This window comes from Homarus americanus, unplaced genomic scaffold (genome assembly GCF_018991925.1).
Source record: "Homarus americanus isolate GMGI-L3 unplaced genomic scaffold, GMGI_Hamer_2.0 scaffold32583, whole genome shotgun sequence".
Classification (NCBI taxonomy): domain Eukaryota; kingdom Metazoa; phylum Arthropoda; class Malacostraca; order Decapoda; family Nephropidae; genus Homarus; species Homarus americanus.
Genome location: NW_024713129.1, coordinates 24997952 through 25021314, shown reverse-complemented (window position 1 = coordinate 25021314; position 23363 = coordinate 24997952). Strand labels below are relative to the sequence as shown.

The window sequence follows — 23363 nt, the reverse complement described above, 5'->3', positions numbered from 1 at the left end:
TGATTCCGGAATTATGTTATCTCAATTATCAAAATTGACTGGTGGGCCTTAGAACTAACAGCTCTTCAGATGAGGTACAATAGGGCAGATCTCATTGATGCATTCAAAATCCTGAAAGGGATGGAAAACAGGAACCCGGGACATTTCTTTGGTATGTCACTCACTACCAACTCGAGAGGAAATAACTACAATCTTGCTAAGTTATCATGCAGTACAATTACAGAGTAAGTATAAGAAAATACTTTTTCACACAGAGGTGGGGTACCCAAACAGTGTAATCAAGAACAGTACTGGGCTTCAAAATAGCCCTAGACAAAATTAACAAGAAAACTGGAGGGATCCTACACAGGCTACTGGCCTTCACTCAGCATGGCCAGCTCTAGTGGGTGGCCATTAGGCAAATAATTTAACATCTTTTTGTACTCTTAATACAATATAGATGGGATGTCATAATCATTGTGATATGTGTTTCAGGGAGTGTATATTGATGGTGTGAAACTTGTTGGTGGATGCTGGATGGGCAACGAAGTTGTTCCTGTTGACCGTGATGTGGAAAACTGCCCCATTATTCTTTCACTTGCTGTTTCTCATGCTGTTCCACCTACCCCTGTGGTAAGTGTGTTACTAATGTATACCTAGCAAACTTAAAGGCAATGATAAACGTTTTCACTATTTTGTAGAACTGTAGAATTTAACGAGTCATAGGTTAACATGTGAACAGTAAGTATCTATCCTCACAATATACTGTATACCACACAAGAGGCATGGCAGGACACTTATTCTCACAACAGTCACCATAAAATTCTTTTTACACTACTTCTCCCACTCTCTTTCCCTCTTCCCTCCCGCTCTTATCCAACATCTTCCCCCTCTTCTTCCATGTTATCCCTTTTCTTGTATGTCTTTCTCTATCCCCACTCACAACCTGAACTTCACTTTGTCCCTTTCCTTTTGTCTTCCTCTTGCTCTTCATGCTGTTTTTACTTATTCTCATCACTTTATCATCATACTCCTCCTCCTCTCTTCTTTTGTCCTTCACCCTTATCTTCCATTCATTACTTCACCCCCCTGCCCTGCTTCACTTCCCTCCCTTCCTCCCCCCCTTAGTGGGAGCCGCCTTGATTTGGTGGGGAGAGGGGGGGCTAGTGAGTCTTGATGATCTGGTCATCAGTACCAGAGGGGGGAGAAGGGTTTCCCAAACTGGGTAGGTCACCGGGAGGGTCCAGACAAAATGGTTTCTATCCTGTTGTCGATTTTGCGAGCAGACTGGCTGCATCGTCCCCAGACCAGACCACCAGGTCTGAAATACTCTCCCAGGTGTTTGCCGTGTAAAGCGTCCCATAATGCGGGAGACAGGGGTCCTGGAGGAGGAGCAACGCCACACCCTGCAGCTTGCAACACACCTCTTTGGTCCCCTATTCCAGCTAGATGGGTGGCTTAGTTGGGCCCGATCAAGTCAGTCGGTTGGTCATAGTGTAGCTAGGGTCAAGCAGGCATCAGGGGACCTGGCACTCCTATAGTCCAGGAGCTGCTGTCTTGGACACCTAGTGGTTACCCATGTACATTTCCCCACTACCCTGGGATCACCAGGGTCCTATCTCTGGCATTGACCTCCCTTGTTGGGCTCTGTGGTGGGTGGGGGAATAAAGAAATTTAGGTTTTTTTTTTTTATGCAAAGAAAAAACTCAAATAACCGTCTAGATACTCTCCCTGACGACCTTGCACCCATCCATGGACGTTCCTCTGGATCATCAATTGTCAATTGCTACATTGCAGCCCTGTCAGATTGAGAAAAGTGGCTCTGGGTCACGACAAATACCCAAGAATAAGAGCCACAGGACGTCCACTGGTTCTGGCACCCTCCATGATGCTTCTACCTGCGAGATCTTACCAGGTGTGTTCAAGGAGGTAGATTTTGCCAAATATCTAGTGTTCTGTAACGTGGAATGCAAGCCTTTAATGGACCTGGACATATTTGATGTTCACAGGTCAATAAAAGAATTTGTGGGAAAGAACCAAATATATCCACTCACCAGGATGGTAGCCTCCTAGTGGAGTTCTCCTTCCCCCGAGGAGAGTGCTCGACTCCGTACCCTGCCTAAGGTACCTAGTGCCCAGTCTCCTATACTCTGCATACCACCTTTAACCAGTGTCAAGGCTGTGGTATTCTCAAAAGAGCTGCTCTGATACTCAGAGGAGAAGCTTTTTGAGGAGCTCCAAGACCAAAAGTTGGTGAGAGTGGGTAGGTTGTGCAAGAAAGAAAATGGCACTTTTAACCCTACACTATTTCTGTTACAGTATTGACATTTGATTGCTTTGAAATTCCAACCTCTATCTCGGTTGCCTGGATCTCTCTTAAGGTGACACCACACATCCCAAACCCTAGACGATGCTTCCATTGTCAGATGTATGGCCATGTCAGCCGCACTTTTTGTAAGTTACGGTAGTTCCTTCAGTATGTGTTAATTGTAATAAGGCCCATGAGGGTAAGAAATGTCCAGGTCCAGTCTGCTGTTATTACTGTAGTGAGGCACACTTGGCCTCTTTTAGTGATTATGACCGTTTCCGAATCAAGAACGAGATACTAAAGATCTGCACAAGAGATAAAGTGAGCTTTGCTGAAGCCAGAAATGCAAAATTTAAATATATCTCAAGTCATGGGGACACCTATGCACAAGTTCTATCCTGATACAAGGCTTGGCAAACTGTTGCTGTGACACTGCCCTAAGAATCATACATACCTGTGTTGAATTCAGCTCCCTCACCCAACTCTGTGCCACCAATTCTCAGTCCTCAAACTTCTCTTGTAGTGGCTGAGGCCCATATGAATGAGGCAGGCATATCTGATATTCCTCATCTTTCCTTCACCAGCCATCCTGGTACTACAAGAATTTCAGCAAAATGTTATCGAGGGTCCTCAGAGTCTCTGGAGGTAGACGATCCTTTGAGCAAGGTATCGATGGTAGAATCGTCCGACTGTTGCCAACAAAGCAAGACCTCTTTGCTAACTTCAGAACCTAATTCTGAGTCCCAGACACTCCAACAGATGTCAGCTCAGGCTGGCATCTCCTCCTCAGAGATGACGACTGATCCTCTTCCAGAAGAATCTGGTGACGAGACACCAGTTAAAATAGAGCTGGCAGCTAGGACCCCTGGCACAGGGGTTACCTCTACGGATCCTCACTCTGGGGAGCCATATCCAAGGATTAACTCTGGTGTGGGTCCACTGGATGAGTCTATATCTGAGTTGTCTCTGGCCACAAAGCCACAGACACCTCTTTAAACCCTGGGGCAGGACAGAAAAGCCCAGTCCCACACAAGTCATGTCGTGGTATACTCCGGTGCATCCTCCAGGCTCCAGCATCCAAACTAAGACTTAGCCTAAATGCCTGTTGAGGGCCACACACTATGGTTACCATAGGCCAATGGAATTGTCAAAGCTTAAGAACGAACTGCGAGGAGCTCCAGTTGCACCTGAGCAAATTCTCCCCTATATGCATTTGTCCTCAGGAGACAATGTGAGGTGCCTATGATCATCCCCCTCCCAGAGGTTATTCAGTTTTTTATTCTCCTCATAATCCAGAACAGATGCATCATGGGGGCACAGCCATCCTTGTCTTTGACAATGTAATAGTTTTTGGAGTCCCAGAGAGCCAGGCAGAGGGAACTGTGAGTAAGGAAACACACGACAAGGTGCTGTTTCAAAATATTTGCACAGAGGTTCTGAAGATTCCAGCAACCCCTCAGGATGTGAGGAGACTGGGACAAAAGCAGGGGGCTAAGCCTCGCCCCCTCAGGATCACACTAGGGAGTGAGGAGGAAAAATGGCAAGTTATCCGGCAGGCAAAAAACTTAGCAAGGAGCGAGGCATTTCGAGATGTATTTATTCACCCAGACCGCACGGTAATGCAGAGGGAACAGCACAAGAAGCTCCTGCTGGACTTGAAGCAGAAGAGGGAGGAGTCGAGAAGGAACGGGGACAGGTGCACATGGGTTATACTCAGGGGGAGGGTAGTGGAAACAAGTGTGCCGACACAGGGCCAGGGGGCAGCAGTGCACCCTCCACCCACTCAACCCCCCACCCGGGAGGCGGCACCGGCTCAGCCTACCGGACAGGAGGGAACGAGCGCCGTGTAAACAATGAAATTTTTAACCACACCCTGCAAAATACAGTGTACTTAGCAAATGCTGCAGCTTCTGAGAATGTGGGTGGAGCGGGTTTATTACTAAGAGCAGAGACGTTACCGAGAACAAATTCTGGCTTGAATGTCATGTACACTAATACCGACACGTTCCTTGATAAGAGGGAGGAGTTTGAAACACTACTAAGAGTACACCAACCAGATATTGTAGGAGTTGTAGAACTGTTGTACAAGAACAGGAGAATCGACCCAGAGGAATGTGAGTTCAGTATTGCTGGATATGACTCATTTACGAACCTAACTCAAGAATCCTGCAGGAGGGGTGTGGTTATCTACGCTAGGCAAGACCTTAGAGCCAGCCAGGCGAGGGTACAGGGAGAGGATGTCTTTGAAGAGTCCAAGTGGTGTAAAATTAAATTAAAGGGAGGGGACTTACTTATCGTCGGGTGTATCTACAGATCCCCGAACTGTGGCCCACTAAATCAAAGGAACTTAAGAACCTTAATAAACAATGCGGCGATGCTCAACCCCAGCCACCTCCTTATCATGGGGGACTTTAACTATGGCGACATCGACTGGAGAAACGAGTCAACCCCGAATGACTTGAATAATCCTGCTACTCTTTTTGTAGAAACTCTGAGAGATAATTTTCTGTTCCAACATGTGAGAGACCCGACACATTACAGAGGGGAACAAACACCCAAGCCACTTGACCTCATCATAACAAACGAGGAGGGTATGGTGGCCAAACTGGAACACCTTGCCCCAGTTGGCACCAGTCACCATACAGTGTTGTCATTCAGATTTAACTGTTACCTAGTTCAAGATAAGGCCAGGCCAAGGTGCAAATATTACAAGGGAAATTACAATGGGATGAGGGAAGAGATGAGGGGTATCAACTGGCCTGACTTATTAAGGTACAAGAACGCAGACACTACGCTGAATATCATAACTAGTAAAATGACCCATTTGATCGATAAATATATACCCAAGACCAAACCCAGTGCTTCTAGGAATACGAGGGGATCCCTACACATGAACCATGCGGCGGTCGACAAAATTAAGAAGAAAACCCAGAAATTCAAGACGTGGGTTGGGTCAAACGATGAGCAAGACAGGAGGATGTATGCAAGAGCCAGAAACCAAGCAAAGATAGAGTGTAGGAGGGCTGAAAAGGAGTTCCAAAGGCTGGTTGCACGCGAGGTCAAGTCAAACCCAAAGGCGTTTTACCGCTATGCAAAGTCGAAATTGAAAACGCGAGTAGGAGTATCAGACCTGAGGCTTGAAGATGGTAGTTACGCAGATTCTGACCAGGATAAAGCTGAGGCATTGAACAGCTTCTTTTCCTCAGTGTTCACAAGAGAGGATGCAACTAACCTTCCTGCGTTTGAGGACAGACGGTTCGACACAGCACTGACCCACATTGTGTTCACAGAAGAGGGTATTAGAAATAAACTGTCCAGGCTAAAGGTCCATAAGAGTCCTGGACCTGACATGGTGCATCCTAGAGTGCTAAGGAGCTGTGCAACGAGCTTGCAGAGCCCCTGAAGATTCTGTTTTGTAAATGCCTGGATGAACAAATGGTCCCCAGTGAATGGAAAGTGGCTTATGTGAGTCCTATCTTCAAGAAGGGCGATAGGCACTCCACGAACAACTATAGACCGGTGAGCCTGACCAGCATAATATGTAAAGTACTTGAGAGTATTATCAGAGATGCAGCGATGGAACATCTACTACGAAACAACCTTGTAAAAGATTGCCAACACGGTTTTATGCCGGGGCGCTCTTGCTTGACACAATTGCTCAAGGTATTGGATATTTGGACCCATATTCTAGAACGGGGTGGTAATATCGACAATATTTACCTAGATTTTGCCAAGGCTTTCGACAGTGTACCCCACGAAAGGCTGAAAATCAAACTGGAAGGGTACGGAATTCGGGGAAATGTCCTAGCGTGGATAGAAGACTTTCTACATGACCGCAAGCAATGTGTGGTGATTAATGGCACGAAATCGTCATCTGTACCTGTAACAAGTGGGGTACCGCAGGGTAGTGTATTGGGCCCGCTGTTGTTTGTTTGTTTCATAAATGATATGCCTGACGTTGTACACTCCTCCATACAAATGTTTGCCGATGACGCCAAGTTATTTCGGGAAATTAAGAACCAAGCGGACTGTGAAGAGCTGCAGAAGGACCTCTGTGGGCTCCAGGAATGGTCGAAGGAATGGCTGCTGAGATTCAATGTCACGAAGTGTAAGAGGATGCACCTGGGGCGTACCAACGGTAAGGAGGCGTACCATATGTCCCAACGGGATGAAGAAAATGTACTAGTTGAGACTGTGTGTGAGAAGGACCTAGGTGTGTATGTTGACAATGAGCTGAAGTTCTCGGGCCATTGTGAGAAGAAGGTAAATCAGGCAAATAAATTATTGGGTCTTATAAGAAGGTCGTTCAGATATCTAGACGGTCCGTCCCTCGTGACGATCTTCAGGAGTGAAGTGCTTCCCCATCTGGAGTACTGTCACCCCATCTGGTCCCCGAGATATGCTAGGGACTGTCAGTTGGTTGAAAATGTTCAAAGGAGGGCCACCAAGCTGGTGCCTGCACTTCGGCATCTCAGCTACCCTGCGAGATTGGAGCGCCTGAACTTGCCTAGCTTATACTACAGACGGGCAAGGGGGGACCTAGTTGAGGTTTATAAGCATCTCAGGGGGCACTACTCAGTTGAGTGTCCTTACTTGGAGCTGGCGGACGCTCGCCCCACAAGGTCACAGCTCAAGATTGAAGAAGCCGCAAGTCCGGAAAACCGTGAGGGCAAACTTTTTCGGAGTGAGGGTTGTAAACTCTTGGAACAATCTACCAGAAAGTGTTGTGACGGCACCGAGTGTGAGCTCTTTCAAGAGAAGACTTGACCAACACTGGAGCGGGTTCAGGTACATTCAGGAGCCGGTGCATGCCCAGTATTTGCCAACAGTGCGTGACAGAGACGTGACCGATCGCCCGGGGAGGCTAGCGAGCCGACCTTTTGGTGAAGAATATAAAGGAAAAGAGTCGTGACCGATCGCCCAAGCCTAACAAGCCGATCAGTGGCGAAGAGGATAAAAAGTAAAAGTAAAAGTATCACTTCCCCATTGCAGGAGACAGCTTGCAAGATTCACCTCCAATTTACCTTTACCATATGCTCCATTTACCTCCCACCTAGTGCATCAGTTGCCAGGGAGAATTTGGTTTCATTAATTCATCCGGTTCCTTCTCCTTATCCTATCCTCGGTGATTTTAATGGAAGACATATCCTCTGGGATGATACAATAGGTAATCCAAGGGGTGACCTGATAGCTTCGATAATTGAAGAAATAGACCTGTGTATATTAAATACTGGTTATATCATCCACTATCATGTCCAGACCAACACTACTACAGCCATAGATCTCTCATTGAGCTCAGTCTTCTCTCGACTGGACTTTGAGTGGAGAGTAATAGATGACCTCAGAGAAAGCTACCATTACCATATTCTACTTTCCTCTCTGGAAGTCCTCCCGAAACCACAAGTTCCCTGTTGGTGGTTAGACAAGGCAGAATGGGACTTGTTCAAGGAAATAGTGAAGATAGACAGGAGCATTGGAGAATTTCCGTCTGTAGATGAAGCGGTTGAATACTTAGCCAGCCTCCTCCAATGGGTTGGTCACTTCTCCTTTCCTCAGACCTTTGGTCATGTAGGTTGCTGACCTGTTCCTTGATGGTCGGAGGAGTGAAGGCAGGCAGCTATTGTGTGGTGTAAAGCTTATGCTCGCTACCTGTATCATAGGACAGAATTTTAGCATGCGGAATACAAATGGGCCTGAGCCCAAGCTCGTCGAGCTTAAAGAAGACCCGTTGTCAGTTTTTCTTCTCATGTCTCCTCTCTAAACGAAAAGACTCCCTTGTCCCAGGTACAGAAACATGTTCGAAAATATAGCAGGCAAGTTTTCATTTAATCTCCCCCAGTTCTCAGAGCTAATGATGGCAGCTCAGTTATTGCCCCTCAAGGAGTTGCTGAGCTTTTTGCCACATAATTTGCAGGTGTGTCTTCTATGGCAACTCGATCCTCAGAGTTTAAGCAGGTGAGTAGAGTAGAGGAGTCACGGACCCTGGATTTTGGAGTGGGACGTGGCAGTACATACAACATCATGCTCTCAATGAAAGAAATGAGAACTGCCCTTTCACTCACTGGAGATACATCACCAGAGCCTGATGATATCCCATTTTCAATGCTCCGCCACCTTGAAGTTGAAGCACAGACCTTTCTATTTGAACTGTATAACAGGATCTATCAAGAGGAAGCCTTCCCATCCTCATGGTTGGAGGCTACTGTCCTGCCTTTCAAGAAGGCTGGAAAAGAAGGTCTTCACCCACTAGAATATCACCCCATAGCTCTGACCCCATGTGCTGTATCTGCAAGCTGTTTGAAAAGATGGTCAACTCGAGATTAGTATACCACCTGAAGAATAGTGCCCTTCTTTCACCATATTAATCTGGCTTCCAGAAGGTGCATTCAACAACAGATGCTCTTGATCGTCTCGAGTCCTCTGTCTGTGAGGCTTTTGCTTGTCACTAGCATCTAGTCTGCATTTTTTTTTCCTAGAGAAAATATACGACACAGCTTGGAGATTTGGCATGATTAAGGAGCTTCGCAATTTTTGATTGCAGGGAAATTTACCATCAGTTGTAATAGGTCATTTTTTGGGACATCACACTTTTAGGGTCCATGTTGCCACAGAAATGTCAGCACCACATATTTATGAGGATGGTATTCCAAAGAGCAGTGTCTTGAGTGTGATCCTATTTATTGTCACACTAGATAGGGTAACAGCATCGGTTCCAGGTGGTGATATGCAGCTTCTTGCATGTCAGTGGCTGAATGTCGCATGCAACTCACACTAGACAAGGTTTCACGTTGGACCACAGAGCATGATTTCAGATTTTCACCCTTGAAGACTTTTCCTATGCATTTCTGCTGCCTATGAGGTGATCACCCAGATCCCAATCTACAGCTCTATGGTTGTCATGTGCGGTGTGTCACAGAGACCCGTTTCCTGGGCACTATCTTTGACAACTGGCTTACATGGCAGCCACATATTCGTTAACTCAAAGAGTATTGTCAGCGTGCTCTCAAGTTATTGAGAGTCTTGGGGCACACATCATGGGGTGCTGACTGAGGAACTCTGCTACACCTTTACCACATGCTAGTTAGACCCAAACTGGATTGTGGGTGTGAAGTGTACTCCTTAGCCATTGAGACTAGACTCAATACACTGAACTCTATTCATCATACTGGGGTGCGCCTGGCGACCGGTGCCAATCCCAGTCTGATAGTCGATGCTGATGAGCCACCCCTTGATCTTCGACGACAATATCTCCAGGTCCAGTGTTAGTGTTGCCTCCACTATCTTCCACCGTCGGTAACCAACACTTGTGTAGTTGACGAGAGTATGTCCCCACACTACACTAAGCATCTGAGCCACCCATGACCTTTTGGCTACAGGGAAAGGGAAGATGTGAGAATTCTTTGTCTTCCTCCTGTTCAGATATGCCCCATGCATTTCCTTCGTGCTACTCTATGGATTTTCCTTTAAGTTCAAGTTTGTCAGTATTTTAACAAAAGGAAGGACTTACTCCATCCCTGCATGGTCCATTCTCTTTTTTTTAGAGAGTGCCTTCTCTCACAAGGAGACTATTCCTGTATACACTGATGGCTCTAAGTCAGATGCAGAGGTGGGTTTTGGGGTTGTCTTTCCCGATTTCTGTTGGGATGGTAGTTCCCCACAATGGCATCTATTTTTACTATAGAGGTTTTGGGTATTTTATTTGCACTCAAGATTATTTTTACCCAACTTCATAACGACTTTACAATTTTTAATGATTCCCATAGTGTCTCATCACCACATCCCTGAGTTATAGATATTTTACAGTGGCTGTTTCTCATCCAATGTTGTGGCCGGAAAGTCAGTTTTTGCCGAGTTCCAGCCCATGTGGGTTAGGGTGTGACCGTTGCCCTCCAAAAATAAAAAAAATGGTCCTACATTGCTGTTCAAAGTTGTGTACTTATCTAGGAAACACCCCTGTAAATTTTCTTGGAGATTGGTGCATGTTTGAGCTACCACCGTTGGCTTTACAAAATAACAAGGACAAATTTAGTGGAATTTCTTTTATTAGACTTATAAGATATACTAACACCAAGCAAATGATCGATCATATCAATCTTAATACCCCTAAAACAATATTATGGATTAGTACGAAATACAATAATCCCAATAATTAATAAATTTCTAGGTTCAAGACCCATTACTCTCAACTGGAGTACAATGAAAAAAAGAAATACTACTACCCCATAATGCCTGGAGTGTTTGAGGAGCGCCAGCAGGAGATGGCTGACTTCTTCCGTGAATTTCTAGCCCAACCATTTACACGTGGCGACTACAAGGAGCTGGTAGAGCTTTGTCTGCTGCTTGTAACTAAAGGGTCCGAGCCAGTGAACTTCACGATGGTCTACCCCGGCGTACTTCACAAAGCAAGGTGGATGGCTAAACTGCTCTATACCCTCAAGATTGTTCTTTTGTCAGGCCAGATCAAAGAGCAGTTTCCCAAAGCCGAGGTTGTGACTAAAAGTCAAATCAGCAAGTTAGAACGGTTTGCTGTGTTCACAGTCGCTGTTTATGTCCCATGGTGGATTGTTTGCCCCGTTCCAGCTAGTGCGCCACTGAATGACTTGAATTTGGTCGAAACCTTGGCTGAATTTGCCCCATATGACTCCACAATAGTTGACAAAGCACGTGTGGCACTCGGTAGACACACTTGGTACCTAACTGAGGAGTTGGCCCCACTGGCTTTGTTCTCGTCCCAAGTACAAGAAAGGACAAAAGAGGAGATGAGGAAGGCCCTTCTTTGCCATGAAGGCACTGAAGTTAGTAAGAGAGTGGGGCTCAATCATGGGGGCTATGGAAAGCCATATCTTCCCCCTGTCCCAGAAAGTGGCACTGGCCTGGTGGACCTAATTGGGCCTGACTCAAGCCGGTACTTCACCATTTTAGGCATGCCCTATCAGTTTCTCCACAGTCCAGTCAGTGAATGGGCGGATCATGACGACTATCTGAACATGAAATGGGTTGTGGACATGCTTCAGGTCGTCAATGAGGCTGCAGAACGTGGTGTAAAACTTTACCATGACTTTCTTAATGTTGCCAGGGATGAGGAGCGCTTTCAAGAAGTCCTTCAAGTAGTTGAAAATGACAGACTCCGCGTTCCTAATCAGCGCAAACAATCATCTGTTTCCGAACAGAAATCATGGTTTCTTGCTCTAGAGAAATAATACCTTGTGAATATATGATAAAACCCCTTAATGTACCATGAGAGAATAAGAATGATTAACTTTTTTGTGTTAGTGATAACAGCTTTTAATTAAGACAGGCAAATGATTTGTGTTAATATCCCTTATGATGGTTGTGTAATCTCATATATAGGCGCGTATGCCGTATAAACAAAATCGCTATTTTTCAAATTGCTGGAGCTCACTCAAATATGCATGAATCTTCAAAAAATTGCACGTGGGTATTTTTTATGTCAATATGCAACACCAAAATTTTGAACAGCATTGTAGGACAAAGTTGGGGCAACTGTCACACCCTAATGTGGGTGAGAAGGGAATGAACATGCTGATGCTGTGGTGAAAGCAGCTGTTTCTCACCCAGTGGCATGTTGTTCCTCTCTACCTGCCTCTGATTTGAAACCAGTAATAAGAGCTGCCATACACTCGAGTTGGAAATGCAGGTGGGATGCTGTTGAAGCAAACAACCTCCATGACATCCACCCTGCATTGGGTGCCTGGAGATGTCAGGGACTGTCACACCGCCAAGAGACTGCTTTGGCCCACCTCTGCATTGGCCACACATGTCTGACTCATGGTTTTTTAAAGGAGATGGTGCCCCCTCCCCATTGTTATGACTGCCTGATACTTATTGACTGTTCCACACCTTTTGGTGGAATGCCCCAATCTCGGAGGTCTTCTTTGTAAACACCTCAACCAATGCCTGGGGAGAGATGGGTCTTACCATCTATCTTTGGTGCTAGGGGGAGGAGTGGGTAATGTGGGAGGGGACGTCCTATCCTTTGTGGAGAATGCTGGCCTTATTCACAAGCTTTAATTTTTATCTTTTACTGCATGGTAGCCATCTTTGCAGCTACCAGAACTGTATCTATATGAACAAACTGCATGTGTTGTTGAATAAATAAAAATTAATATGATTTTCCCAACAATAATTTTTATGTTTTTTTCATAAAGGGACATGAATGGATTCCGGTACTGGAGAGAGCTACAGTAGAGACTCCACTCTTTCATGCCTTACTGCCACTCAAGAATACCTTTACTTCCTGTGTACCCCTTTATCTACTCCTTCATTAAATAGTTGATTGTGTTTTATTTCAATATACTATACAGTATAAGTTTGTAAGTCCATCTCATTTACAATTTATTTTAGTGTACAGAATTTTGTCTTAGCATATTAAGTTTATGTTGTGAAATAAAAGTTAAGTTCAAAGAATTTTGTCTTTTTTTATATTATTAAAAGTCAAAATAAGAGAAGACTTCAGGAAAAAAAAATTATTGTTCCCAGTATTGACAATCAAGCTTCTAAAATCCTTTGAGATTGCTGTAACTTGATTGAAGGAACTACACTGGACCTATTATGCGTTCTGTAGAAGATATTGCGCTCTAGTTTTATATTATATATTTATTTCTAAGTCACATTAGAATATTTAATGATTTTTCTACAACTTTTATTGCATTTATGCTCCAGAAATGGTTGTGAAACATGGCACTGTGTGTGTGTGTGTGTGTGCGGTTTAGTGTTAGCAAAGTTAACTTTTTACTTACCAGATTAGCGGTTAGCGAAGCTAACTTTTCATTTAGCTGTGCCCACCACTGGTTCTGAACATGCCATCAACCCCTCAGGATGTGAGGAGGCTCGGACAAAAGCAGAGGGATAAGCCTCGCCCCTTCAGGATCACACTAGTGAGTGAAAAGGAGAAATGGGAGGTTATTCGGCAGGCAAAAAACTTAGCAAGGAGCGAGGCATCTGGGAGTGTATTCATTCACCCAGATCGCACGATACTGCAGAGGGAACAGCACAAGAACCTCCTGCAGGACTTGAAGCAGAGAAGGGAAGAGTCGAGGAGGAACGGGGATGTTTGTACATGGGTTATACTCAGGGAGAGGGTAGTGGAAGCAAGTGTGCCGACACAGGGCCAGGGGGCAGCAGCGCACCCTCCACCCGCTCTACCCCCCACCCGGGAGGTGTCAGCAATTGAGACCCTGCAATTGTGTGTAAATGAGGCAGAAAGTCAGATGAGCAACCTGGAACTTAGTCACAATTTTTGTGATGCCATATGGCAGCAGGGTCTACCATTAGACAACACATTATGCTCCCAATATCTTCCCAGGCAGTAGTACCTCCCTGTTTAGTAGCTGCCTCTCTACCTACTACCTTATTGTTGGGTGTATCTACAGATCCCCAAACTGTGGCCCACTAAATCAAAGGAACGTAAGAGCTTTAATAGACAATGCGGCAATGCTCAACCCTAGCCGCCTCCTTATCGTGGTGGACTTTAACTATGGCGACATCAACGGGAGAAACGAGTTCACCCCAGATGACTTGAATAACCCTGCTACTCTTTTTGTAGAAACTCTGAGAGATAATTTTCTGTTCCAACATGCTAGAGACCTGACACACTACAGAGGGGAGCAAACACCCAGGCCATTAGACCTCATCATAACAAATGAGGAGCGTATGGTGGCCACACTGGAACACCTTGGCCCAGTTGGCACCAGTCACCATATTGTGTTGTCATTCAGATTTAACTGTTACCTAGTTCAAGATAAGGCCAGGCCAAGGCGTAAATATTACAAAGGAAATTACAACGGGATGAGGGAAGATATAGTGGGTATCCACTGGCCTGACTCATTAAGGTACTAGAACGCAAACACTACGCTGAATATCATAACTAGTAAAGTGACCCATTTGATCAATAAATATATACCCAAGACCAAACCCAGTGCCTCTAGGAATACAAGGGATCCCTACACATGAATCATGCGGCGGTCGACAAAGTTAGGAAGAAAACCAAGAAATTCAAGACGGGTTGGGTCAAACGATGAACAGGACAGGAGGATGTATGCAAGAGCCAGAAACCAAGCAAAGATGGAGTGTAGAAGGGCTGAAAAGGAGTTCCAGAGGCTGGTTGCAAGCGAGGTCAAGTCAAACCCAAAGGCATTTTACCACTATGTAAAGTTGAAATTATAAATGCGAGGAGGAGTATCAGACCTGAGGCTTGAAGATGGTAGTTATGCAGATTCTGACCAGGATAAAGCTGAGGCATTGAACAACTTCTTTTATCCTCTGTGTTCACAAGAGAGGATGCGATTAACCTTCCTGCGTTTGAGGACAGACGGTTCGACACAGCACTGACCCACATTGTGTTCACAGAAGAGGGTATTACAAATAAACTGTCAGAGCTAAAGGTCCATAAGAGTCGTGGCCCTGACATGGTGCATCCTAGAGTGCTAAGAGAGTTGTGTAATGAGCTTGCTGAGTCCCTGAAGATCCTGTTTTGTAAATGCCTGGATGAACAAAAGGTCACCAGTGAATGTAAAGTGGCTTATGTGAGTCCTATCTTCAAGAAGGGTGATTGTCACTCCACAAACAACTACAGACCAGTGAGCCTGACCAGCATAATATGTGAAGTACTTGAGAGTATTATCAGAGATGCCGCGACACAACATCTACTACGAAACAACCTTGTAAAGGATTGCCAACACGGTTTTATGCAGGGGCGCTCCTGCTTAACACAATTGCTCAAGGTATTGGTTATTTGGACCCATATTCTGGAATGGGGTGGTAATATCGACAATATTTACCTAGATTTTGCCAAGGCTTTCGACAGTGTACTCCACGAAAGGCTGAAAATCAAACTGGAAGGGTACGGAATTCAGGGAAATGTCCTTGCGTGGATCGAAGACTTTCTACCAGACCGCAAGCAGTGTGTGGTGATTAATGGCACAAAATCATCTGTATCTGTATCTGTCACAAGTGGGGTACCACAGGGCAGTGTATTGGGCCCGCTGTTGTTTGTTTGTTTCATATATGACCTGCCCGACATACACTCCTCCATACAAATGTTTGCTGATGACGCCAAGTTATTTCGGGAAATCAAGAACCAAGCGAGCTGTGAAGAGCTGCAGAAGGACCTCTGTGGGCTCCAAGAATGGTCGTGTACTGCGCACATCATTGTCATTCCTAAAACCCACTTTAATTCATATTACGCTACATAACATTCAAATCCACCGCGCTTGTAGAATCTCAGAAAACGGGAAACATTGATAAAGGATTACTCACCTACTCAATGTTACTGAATCATGTGTTGTATTGTACCCAGGTATGGTTATATAATATTAATTGTATGTATTCATAGCATTAAGGAGAATTCAGGGTATCCATAAGATGATTGGGAAAGTCCAGTTGAGTCGGACTAGTGTACTGTAGGACTAAGTGTGGATCATGGTTTGAAGGTCATACTATTTACGTCTGTGAACGTGTAGCGAACACAACTTCCACAGATATCATATGAAAATACTGTACATGAGAACAATGATCTGGAAAAAGGATAAATGTATCAGAACTATGTGAGGTGTTGGAAGTGACCCAGAAACTATACTTGAAAAGAAATATCTTGTATGCATCGGTGTGAACTTAATACACCTCGTATCTTCACCTGACATATACCCACGACATGTACAGTGATCAGAGAATCTTATGTCTGTGTTCAAATAGTGCAATGTGTGAGAGGAGGACCCCTAATTACAGTTTTAAGTGAAGTGGATATACCCACGCCATGAAAATTAGGCTTTTGTTTAAGGGAGCGTCCTGTACCCGCCTCGAGTGTGCCGCGTTGATATTATAACCCAATGAATTTACCCACGAACTAGCAAACCAGAACCTTACCTTAGAGTGTAATTTAGGATTAAAATAGGTGTTTATAAGGCATGAGTTACAATATACCGGAAAGTGTTCAGGTGAGAACCGTGAGAAATAAAAGTAAAAATTAAAGATTGGAAACTGTAGGCTTACGTGGTGATGAGCGATGGGGCACTGCCCTCAGTGTCCTATGTTCTAACATCACCTCAGGTCAGTGTCCTCTATCGGGCTACAGCCCGCCCTGTAAAAACGGCTTATATCGCAGTTATTACAGTTTAAAGCTTTGCCTGATGTATAAGTGAAATAGTAATGTGTTAGGGTGTGTGATAACCGCCCATCAGGCATTATTTCTCAGTGTCCTACGTTCTAACGTCACCTCAGGTCACATGTGGTCGGAGCACCTTGCTGGGCGTCGGCTATTCTCCCTGTGAGCGTCCCACCATGTGAGGTGACTACCAGCTATACTATTCCACTGTGAACCTGTGGATCCCCAGCAGACCACCCCAAATGAGTAGGAATAAATAAGGAAATGCTTGAGAAACTCCGCAGTCGTCACTTGGAGCGACCTATAATACCAGGCGCAGAAACAGTACTGGTATGTCTCTGGGGGTAGCCCTCGTCTCTACCCACTGAGGACGGTGTGCAAACGAGGTGCCTGATGTGTGCACCTAGAAATCACAAGGAGTCCCATACTTGCAGGTGTGGAGTATAACAGGTGTGGTGAGCTGGTGCTACAGGGAGGTGAGATGGTGTTTCTATGTATGATGACCTAAGGTGCTATATTCCATACAGGTGGAGCAGTCCGAAGTGTTAAATGATATTGTAAGCAGCGTAACCAAACTCATCGTTGTTCTTCTGAGGAAGGCCAGCTCAATTGTATTTTTTTGTTACCATATAGTTTATAAGGAATAAATTAGTTAAGACATGTTATGGTTTCACCCTTCTTTCCCCTTATCGATCTGGTCAATGAAAAACCTAACCCAATGCCTAGTCCACTCTGCATGCTACCTAACGAGTTACATACTGTCCAGAAGGGGTCTGGTGGCAGCGACCCTTAGAAATTAAGATTAGGGTTAAGTATTTCCCCATAGAATTAGTGACCCCAGTCTGACAGTATAGTCGAAGAAATGGCTACTGAGATTCAATGTCACGAAGTGTAAGAGGATGCACCTGGGGAGTACCAACGGTAAGGAGGTGTACCATATGTCCCAACGGGATGAAAAAACTGCGCTATTTGAGACTGAATGTGAGAAGGACCTAGGTGTGTTTGTTGACAATGAGCTGAAGTTCTCGGGCCATTGCGAGAAAAAGGTAAATCGGGCAAGTAAATTATTGGGTCTTATAAGAAGGTCGTTCAGATATCTAGACGGTCCGTCCTTCGTAACGATCTTCAAGAGTGAAGTGCTTCCCCATCTGGAGTACTGTCACCCCGAAATATGCTAGGGACTGTCAGTTAGTTGAAAATGTTCAAAGGAGGGCCACCAGACTGGTGCCTACACTTCGGCATCTCGGCTACCCTGAGAGATTGGAGCGCCTGAACTTGCCTAGCTTATACTACAGACGGGCAAGGGGCGACCTAATTGAGGTGAATAAGCATCTCAAGGGGCACTACTCAGTCGAGTGTTCTTACTTGGAGCTGGCCGACGCTCGCTCCACAAGGGGTCACAGCTCAAGATTGAAGAAGCTGCAAGTCCAGAAAACTGTGAGGGCAAACTTTTTCAGAGTGAGAGTTGTGAACTCTTGGAACAATCTACCAGAAGGGGTTGTGATGTCACCGAGTGTGAACTCCTTCAAGACAAGACTTGACCAGCACTGGAGCAGGTTCAGGTACTACCAGGAGCCGGTGCATGCCCAGTACTTGCCAACAGTGTTTAACGGAGACGTGACCGATCGCCCAAGCGGCTAACAAACCGATCATTTGGTGAAGAGGATAAAAGAAAAGGAAAAGTAATCAGACACGTGACCGATCGCCTAAGCGGCTAACGAGCCGATCAGTGGTGAAGAGGATAAAAGTAGAAGTAACCCCCACAAATTTAGAGGGCCCCCTATAGAGTATTTGTAGATTTTAAAATAAATGCTGCAAGTATGACATTAATAGATGCCCTATAGTAATGCTTGTAAGAGTTCAGACATGGTTACTGCTTAGTTACCTGTGAAGAGTTGGGTGTCTGCCGTATGGATGTTTAACATTTCGGGTTATCATCATCAGTACAATACTGTAGTTATAAATCCAGCTTATATATTTACAATAATATTTTTTTTAAATAATAATAATAATAATAATAATAATAATAATAATAATAATAATAATAATAATGTGTTGAAGTAAGCAATAACATATTTTTAATTCTGGAGTTGGATTAGGTAGAATTTAGCAACTGGGGGATTCATTAGTCTCTGGGATACTGTAACTTTACATATAGGATGCAGGCCAATTTTTTAGCCACTTTTCAGACAGAAAATTGCGTATAATATGCCATAAAATACGGTAACTGTTACTGAACTTAGCAGTTTAGGGGGTCGACTAACCTGCCAGGTATAGAATTGAATTGAAACTGTTTATTTAGCCAGAAAAACAGAGTGGATAATAATAACAATATTGATTTGGCTGAGGCAGCTGAGAACCTGAGCTCTCCTGTAGGCACCTGATATATACTGTACATTTATCTCAAGGAAGTATTATGTAACATTTAGTAACATCTGGACTAGTACACATTGCATGGTGGTAATAAGAACATCTCACAATGTTACCACGGTTATCACTTCAATATTCATTTATTTAATATGTATATATATATATATATATACAGTCAACCCTCACTTTACGCGGTCCCACATTCCGCGTTTCCACGTTTACGCGGTGCCCTGCCAGAACCCAGGATGCTCACATTCCGCGGTGGGTGTACCCCTTTACACGGTGAAGTATAATTTTTTATTTAGCTCATAAAATTCATACAAATTATCCGGCCAGAATATAATTTACATTGCTGGAATTCTTACAATTTGATGATCATTTTGAATATAAACATCATAGATTTTGCATTAGACATACAAATTTTAGATATAATGTTTACTCTTGAGTAAATATGTTATCTTTTGTGCAAAATATATGATATTTATATTCAAAATATTCCTGGTCTTACAAGGAATCCAGCAATGTCAATTATATTATCCTAACTTTAGTCTGATTTATTATTTATTACTAAAAAGGTAAACAGTCTGGTATTCCCACACATTTATCTAGTAGGGACGTTGGTGGGGGGTGGGGGGGAGGGAGGGAGGGACCGGCGACCGACCATCTGTTACCGTGTGAAGAATATTTTTTTTTTTATTAACTGAAGATTTTTATTTTAGCTCATAAAATTCATACAAATTACCCGGCCAGAATATAATTTACATTGCTGGAATTCTTACAATTTGATGATCATTTTGAATATAAACATCATATATTTTGCATTAGACATAAAATTTTTAGATAAAATGTTCACTCTGAGTAAGTATGTTATCTTTTGTGCAAAATATATGACGTTTATATTCAAAATATTCCTGGTCTTACAAGGAATCCAGCAATGTCAATTATATTATCCTAACTTTAATCTGAGGTATTATTTAATACAAAATGTTAAAATTTATTTTTTTCACCCAACATCTCTTGAAGGGAGGATTGGTGGGGGGTGGGGGGGAGGGTTGGGACTGACCGCGCGGTTGGAAGAGGGGGGGAGGCAAGGTGGGGTACTTTGATTGACAGATAGTGTCGTGAAGAATATTTTTTTTTTATTAACTGAAGATATTTGTTTTAGCTCATAAAATTCATACAAATTACCCGGCCAGAATATAATTTACATTGCTGGAATTCTTACAATTTGGTGATCATTTTGAATATAAACATCATATATTTTGCATTAGACATAAAATTTTTAGATAAAATGTTTAATCTGAGTAAGTATGTTATCTTTTGTGAAAAATATATGACATTTATATTCAAAATATTCCTGGTCTTACAAGGAATCCAGCAATGTCAATTATATTATCCTAACTTTAGTTTGAGGTATTATTTATTACTATACCTGGTTTTCCCCCCAAAATTTCTCAGAGGGAAGAGCCAGCAGTGTAGTGTGAGAAGAGGGGGAGGGAGTCGTGTCCATTATTTGAATGGACATTAACTTGGCGACTGTATTTCTCTATTTCTCTTAAGTATTAATTGTGTGCATGTACCATCATAAAATTAAGATGTTATTTTTACTAGAACATAGGTATTGTGTTGGAAAAAGTGGAGTTTGGGGGTCAGCTGGTCTCTATTTCATTTAATCCCATATGTTATGTTATTCACTTTACGCGTTTCTCACTTTCCGCGGTACCCTGTGGGTTACATTAACCGCGTAAAGTGAGGGTTGACTGTATGTATGTATATATATATATATATATATATATATATATATATATATATATATATATATATATATATATATATATATATATATATATATATATATATATATATATATATATATATATATATACACAGGTAGTCCCTGACTTACGACTGCTTGGACTTACGCCCATCAGTACTTACGACCTGCTCTGACCTTACGACCGTCGAGTCATACGACCATTGCAGTCGTGACCAAAAATATTTTCAAATGACGCGCGCATTTTCTATACTGAAACGTTTCTGTCCCGGGCGAGAGCGTGGCGCGGCTTGGGTCGCCACGTGGGTACACTCACTCAGTGGAGCGCTTAGTTGGTGTTTCTCTATTGTATCCTATACTGATTGCGCTGTGAAGTTTCGTTATTATCGTATTTAATTGACTTTATAATGACTGGAAAGCGTAAAAGTGAGAGTGCTGGTGGTGCTCCAAAGAAAAGGAGACAGACAATTACTTTTGAGATGAAACTGAAGATAATAACACAGTATGAGAATGGAAAAACTGTAGCAACAATCTCACGCGACCTAGGTTTCTCACACTCGACTATATCCACTATTCTGAAGGACAAGGAACGTATTTGTGATGTAGTGAAAGGAACAACACCAAGGGCCTATTCACGATATGGAAAAATTATTGGTGATATGGATAGAAGACCAGATACAGAAACGTGTACCCTTAAGCCTTCTAACCATATAGGCTAAAGCAAGAAGCCTGTTCCAAAGCCTGAAGGAGCAGGCAGGAGATGAATGTGATCAAACCTTTACAGGAAGTCATGGGTGGTTTGATAGATTTAAAATACTCTACAGTCTACACAATGTTAAGGTGAGTGGAGAGGCAGCTAGTGCCGATGTTGGTGCTGCCGAAGCTTTTAAGGAGGAGTTAGATGAAGTGATTGTGGAAGGGAATTATTTGCCTGAGCAAATATTCAATGTGGATGAGACTGGATTATTGTGGAAGCGCAAACCTGAGCGGACATACATCCACAAAGAGGCTAAAACAATGCCAGGATTCAAGGCATTCAAGGACAGAATTACACTTCTGTTGGGGGGGGGAATGTTGCTGGTTTCAAGCTAAAGCCCTTCATGATCTATCATCCAGAGAACCCCAAGGCTTTTAAACATGTCAGCAAGCACACACTGCCAGTGTTTTATCGCAGTAATAAAAAAGCCTGGATGACCTTAGCACTGTTTGAGGATTGGTTCATGACTTGTTTCATTCCACGAGCCAAGGAGTATTGTCTGCAACAACGGATTCCATTCAAGATTTTGCTGATTTTGGATAATGCTCCGGGACACCCACCACACCTGGATGACATGCACCCTGATGTTAAGGTAGTGTACATTCCACCTAACACTACCTCTATCATCCAACCCATGGATCAAGGTGCTATTGCTGCCTTTAAAGCGTATTATTTACGCACGACCTTCGCTCAGGCTGTTGCTGCTACTGAAGGTGAGAAAACGCTCAGAGAGTTTTGGAAGGAGTACAACATTTTGTCATGTATAAAGAACATTAGTGCAGCATGGGATCAGGTTACAAAACATTGCATTAATGGAATATGGAAGAAAATCCTGAAAAGATATGTGAACAGTTTCAAAGGATTTAATGAAAATTAAGTTATTTCGGATATTAGTAACAAGATAGTGGAGTTAGGTAAACAGCTGGAGTTAGAAATTGATAATGAAGATGTTGAACAGTTGGTTGAAAGTGTAGCAGAAGAGCTCAGTAACGAGGATCTTATTGAACTAGATGCACAGAAAATTGCAGAGGAAGAAGAGAGACAAAATGTAGAAGAAGAACCTGCACCCCCCAAAAAGTTTTCAGTGAAACAAATGGCAGAGGCATTTGCTACAATTAATAAAGGAATGCAAATGTTTGATGGCATGGATCAAAATTATGAGCGTTATGCCAAAGTTGACAGAATGATCCAAGATGCACTTGCTTGTTACAGAGAAATTTATAATGAAAAGAAAAAACAAACTGTGCAGTCTAAATTGGACACCTATTTCAAGAAGTCCCCCAGTACTGGCTCCTCACGCCCCACCAGTGCTGCCTCTTCACTCCCTCAAGATGATCCAATACCTTCAACCAGCAAGTTTCCACAGTACATAAACCTGTCTGAAGAAAGTGATATTGATGGCCCACCCAGCCCTGTCTCCTCCTCTGCTTCATCCAATTAATATAGCCTCCATGTATCCTGTAAATTGAAAATTATGGGGGCCCCGTGTGCATTCAGTTGACTACATTAAAGGTAAATGCTCAATCACACTGTATCCATTCCTCATTATTTATTACTTTTACTGTGCTGTATTTCATTGTAGATTTTTTATTTTTTCGGGGAAAAAATTTGATTTTTTTTTTTTTATCTATTTGGACCTATGACCAATTGGACTTACGACCTGGATTTGGGTCCCTAACCCCATCGTAAGTCGGGGAGCACCTGTATATATAATGGAAGCCCCTCGAAATCGAGGACGGCCGGTCCAAGGGCCACCTAGGCATGAATTTGTTAAGGTGTAGAAGCTGTCACCAACACAACAACCATACCCTGAGTTAACTAGCTGCATGACCCAGTGTCACGGAATAGCCCGAGAAGACCGGACAACTCGCCAACTGCACTGGCTAACCATTACCCCGAAATACAATCCTCAAATCGATTAACATCCAGGTTCCCAATTACTGCTGGGTAGACAGAGGCAAATGGCATAAAGAAACTTGCCCTTAGTTTCACCCTGCCTGAGGATCGAACTCTGGTTCACTCCTTGCGAGGCGAGGATGCTGACCATTACACC

The 23363-nt window shown here is 43.5% G+C and overlaps 1 protein-coding gene across 1 annotated transcript in view; it reads left to right on the top strand.

Moving 5' to 3' along the window:
- LOC121869635 overlaps positions 1-13108 on the top strand; it is a 416339-nt gene extending 403231 nt beyond the window's left edge. Inside the window, exons 57-58 of the mRNA XM_042371146.1 lie at positions 475-612; positions 12457-13108. Coding sequence (XP_042227080.1) covers positions 475-612; positions 12457-12576 — 258 coding nt within the window. The 3' untranslated portion in view covers positions 12577-13108. The remainder of the gene's footprint in view (positions 1-474; positions 613-12456) is intronic.
- Positions 13109-23363: the final 10255 nt, after the last annotated feature.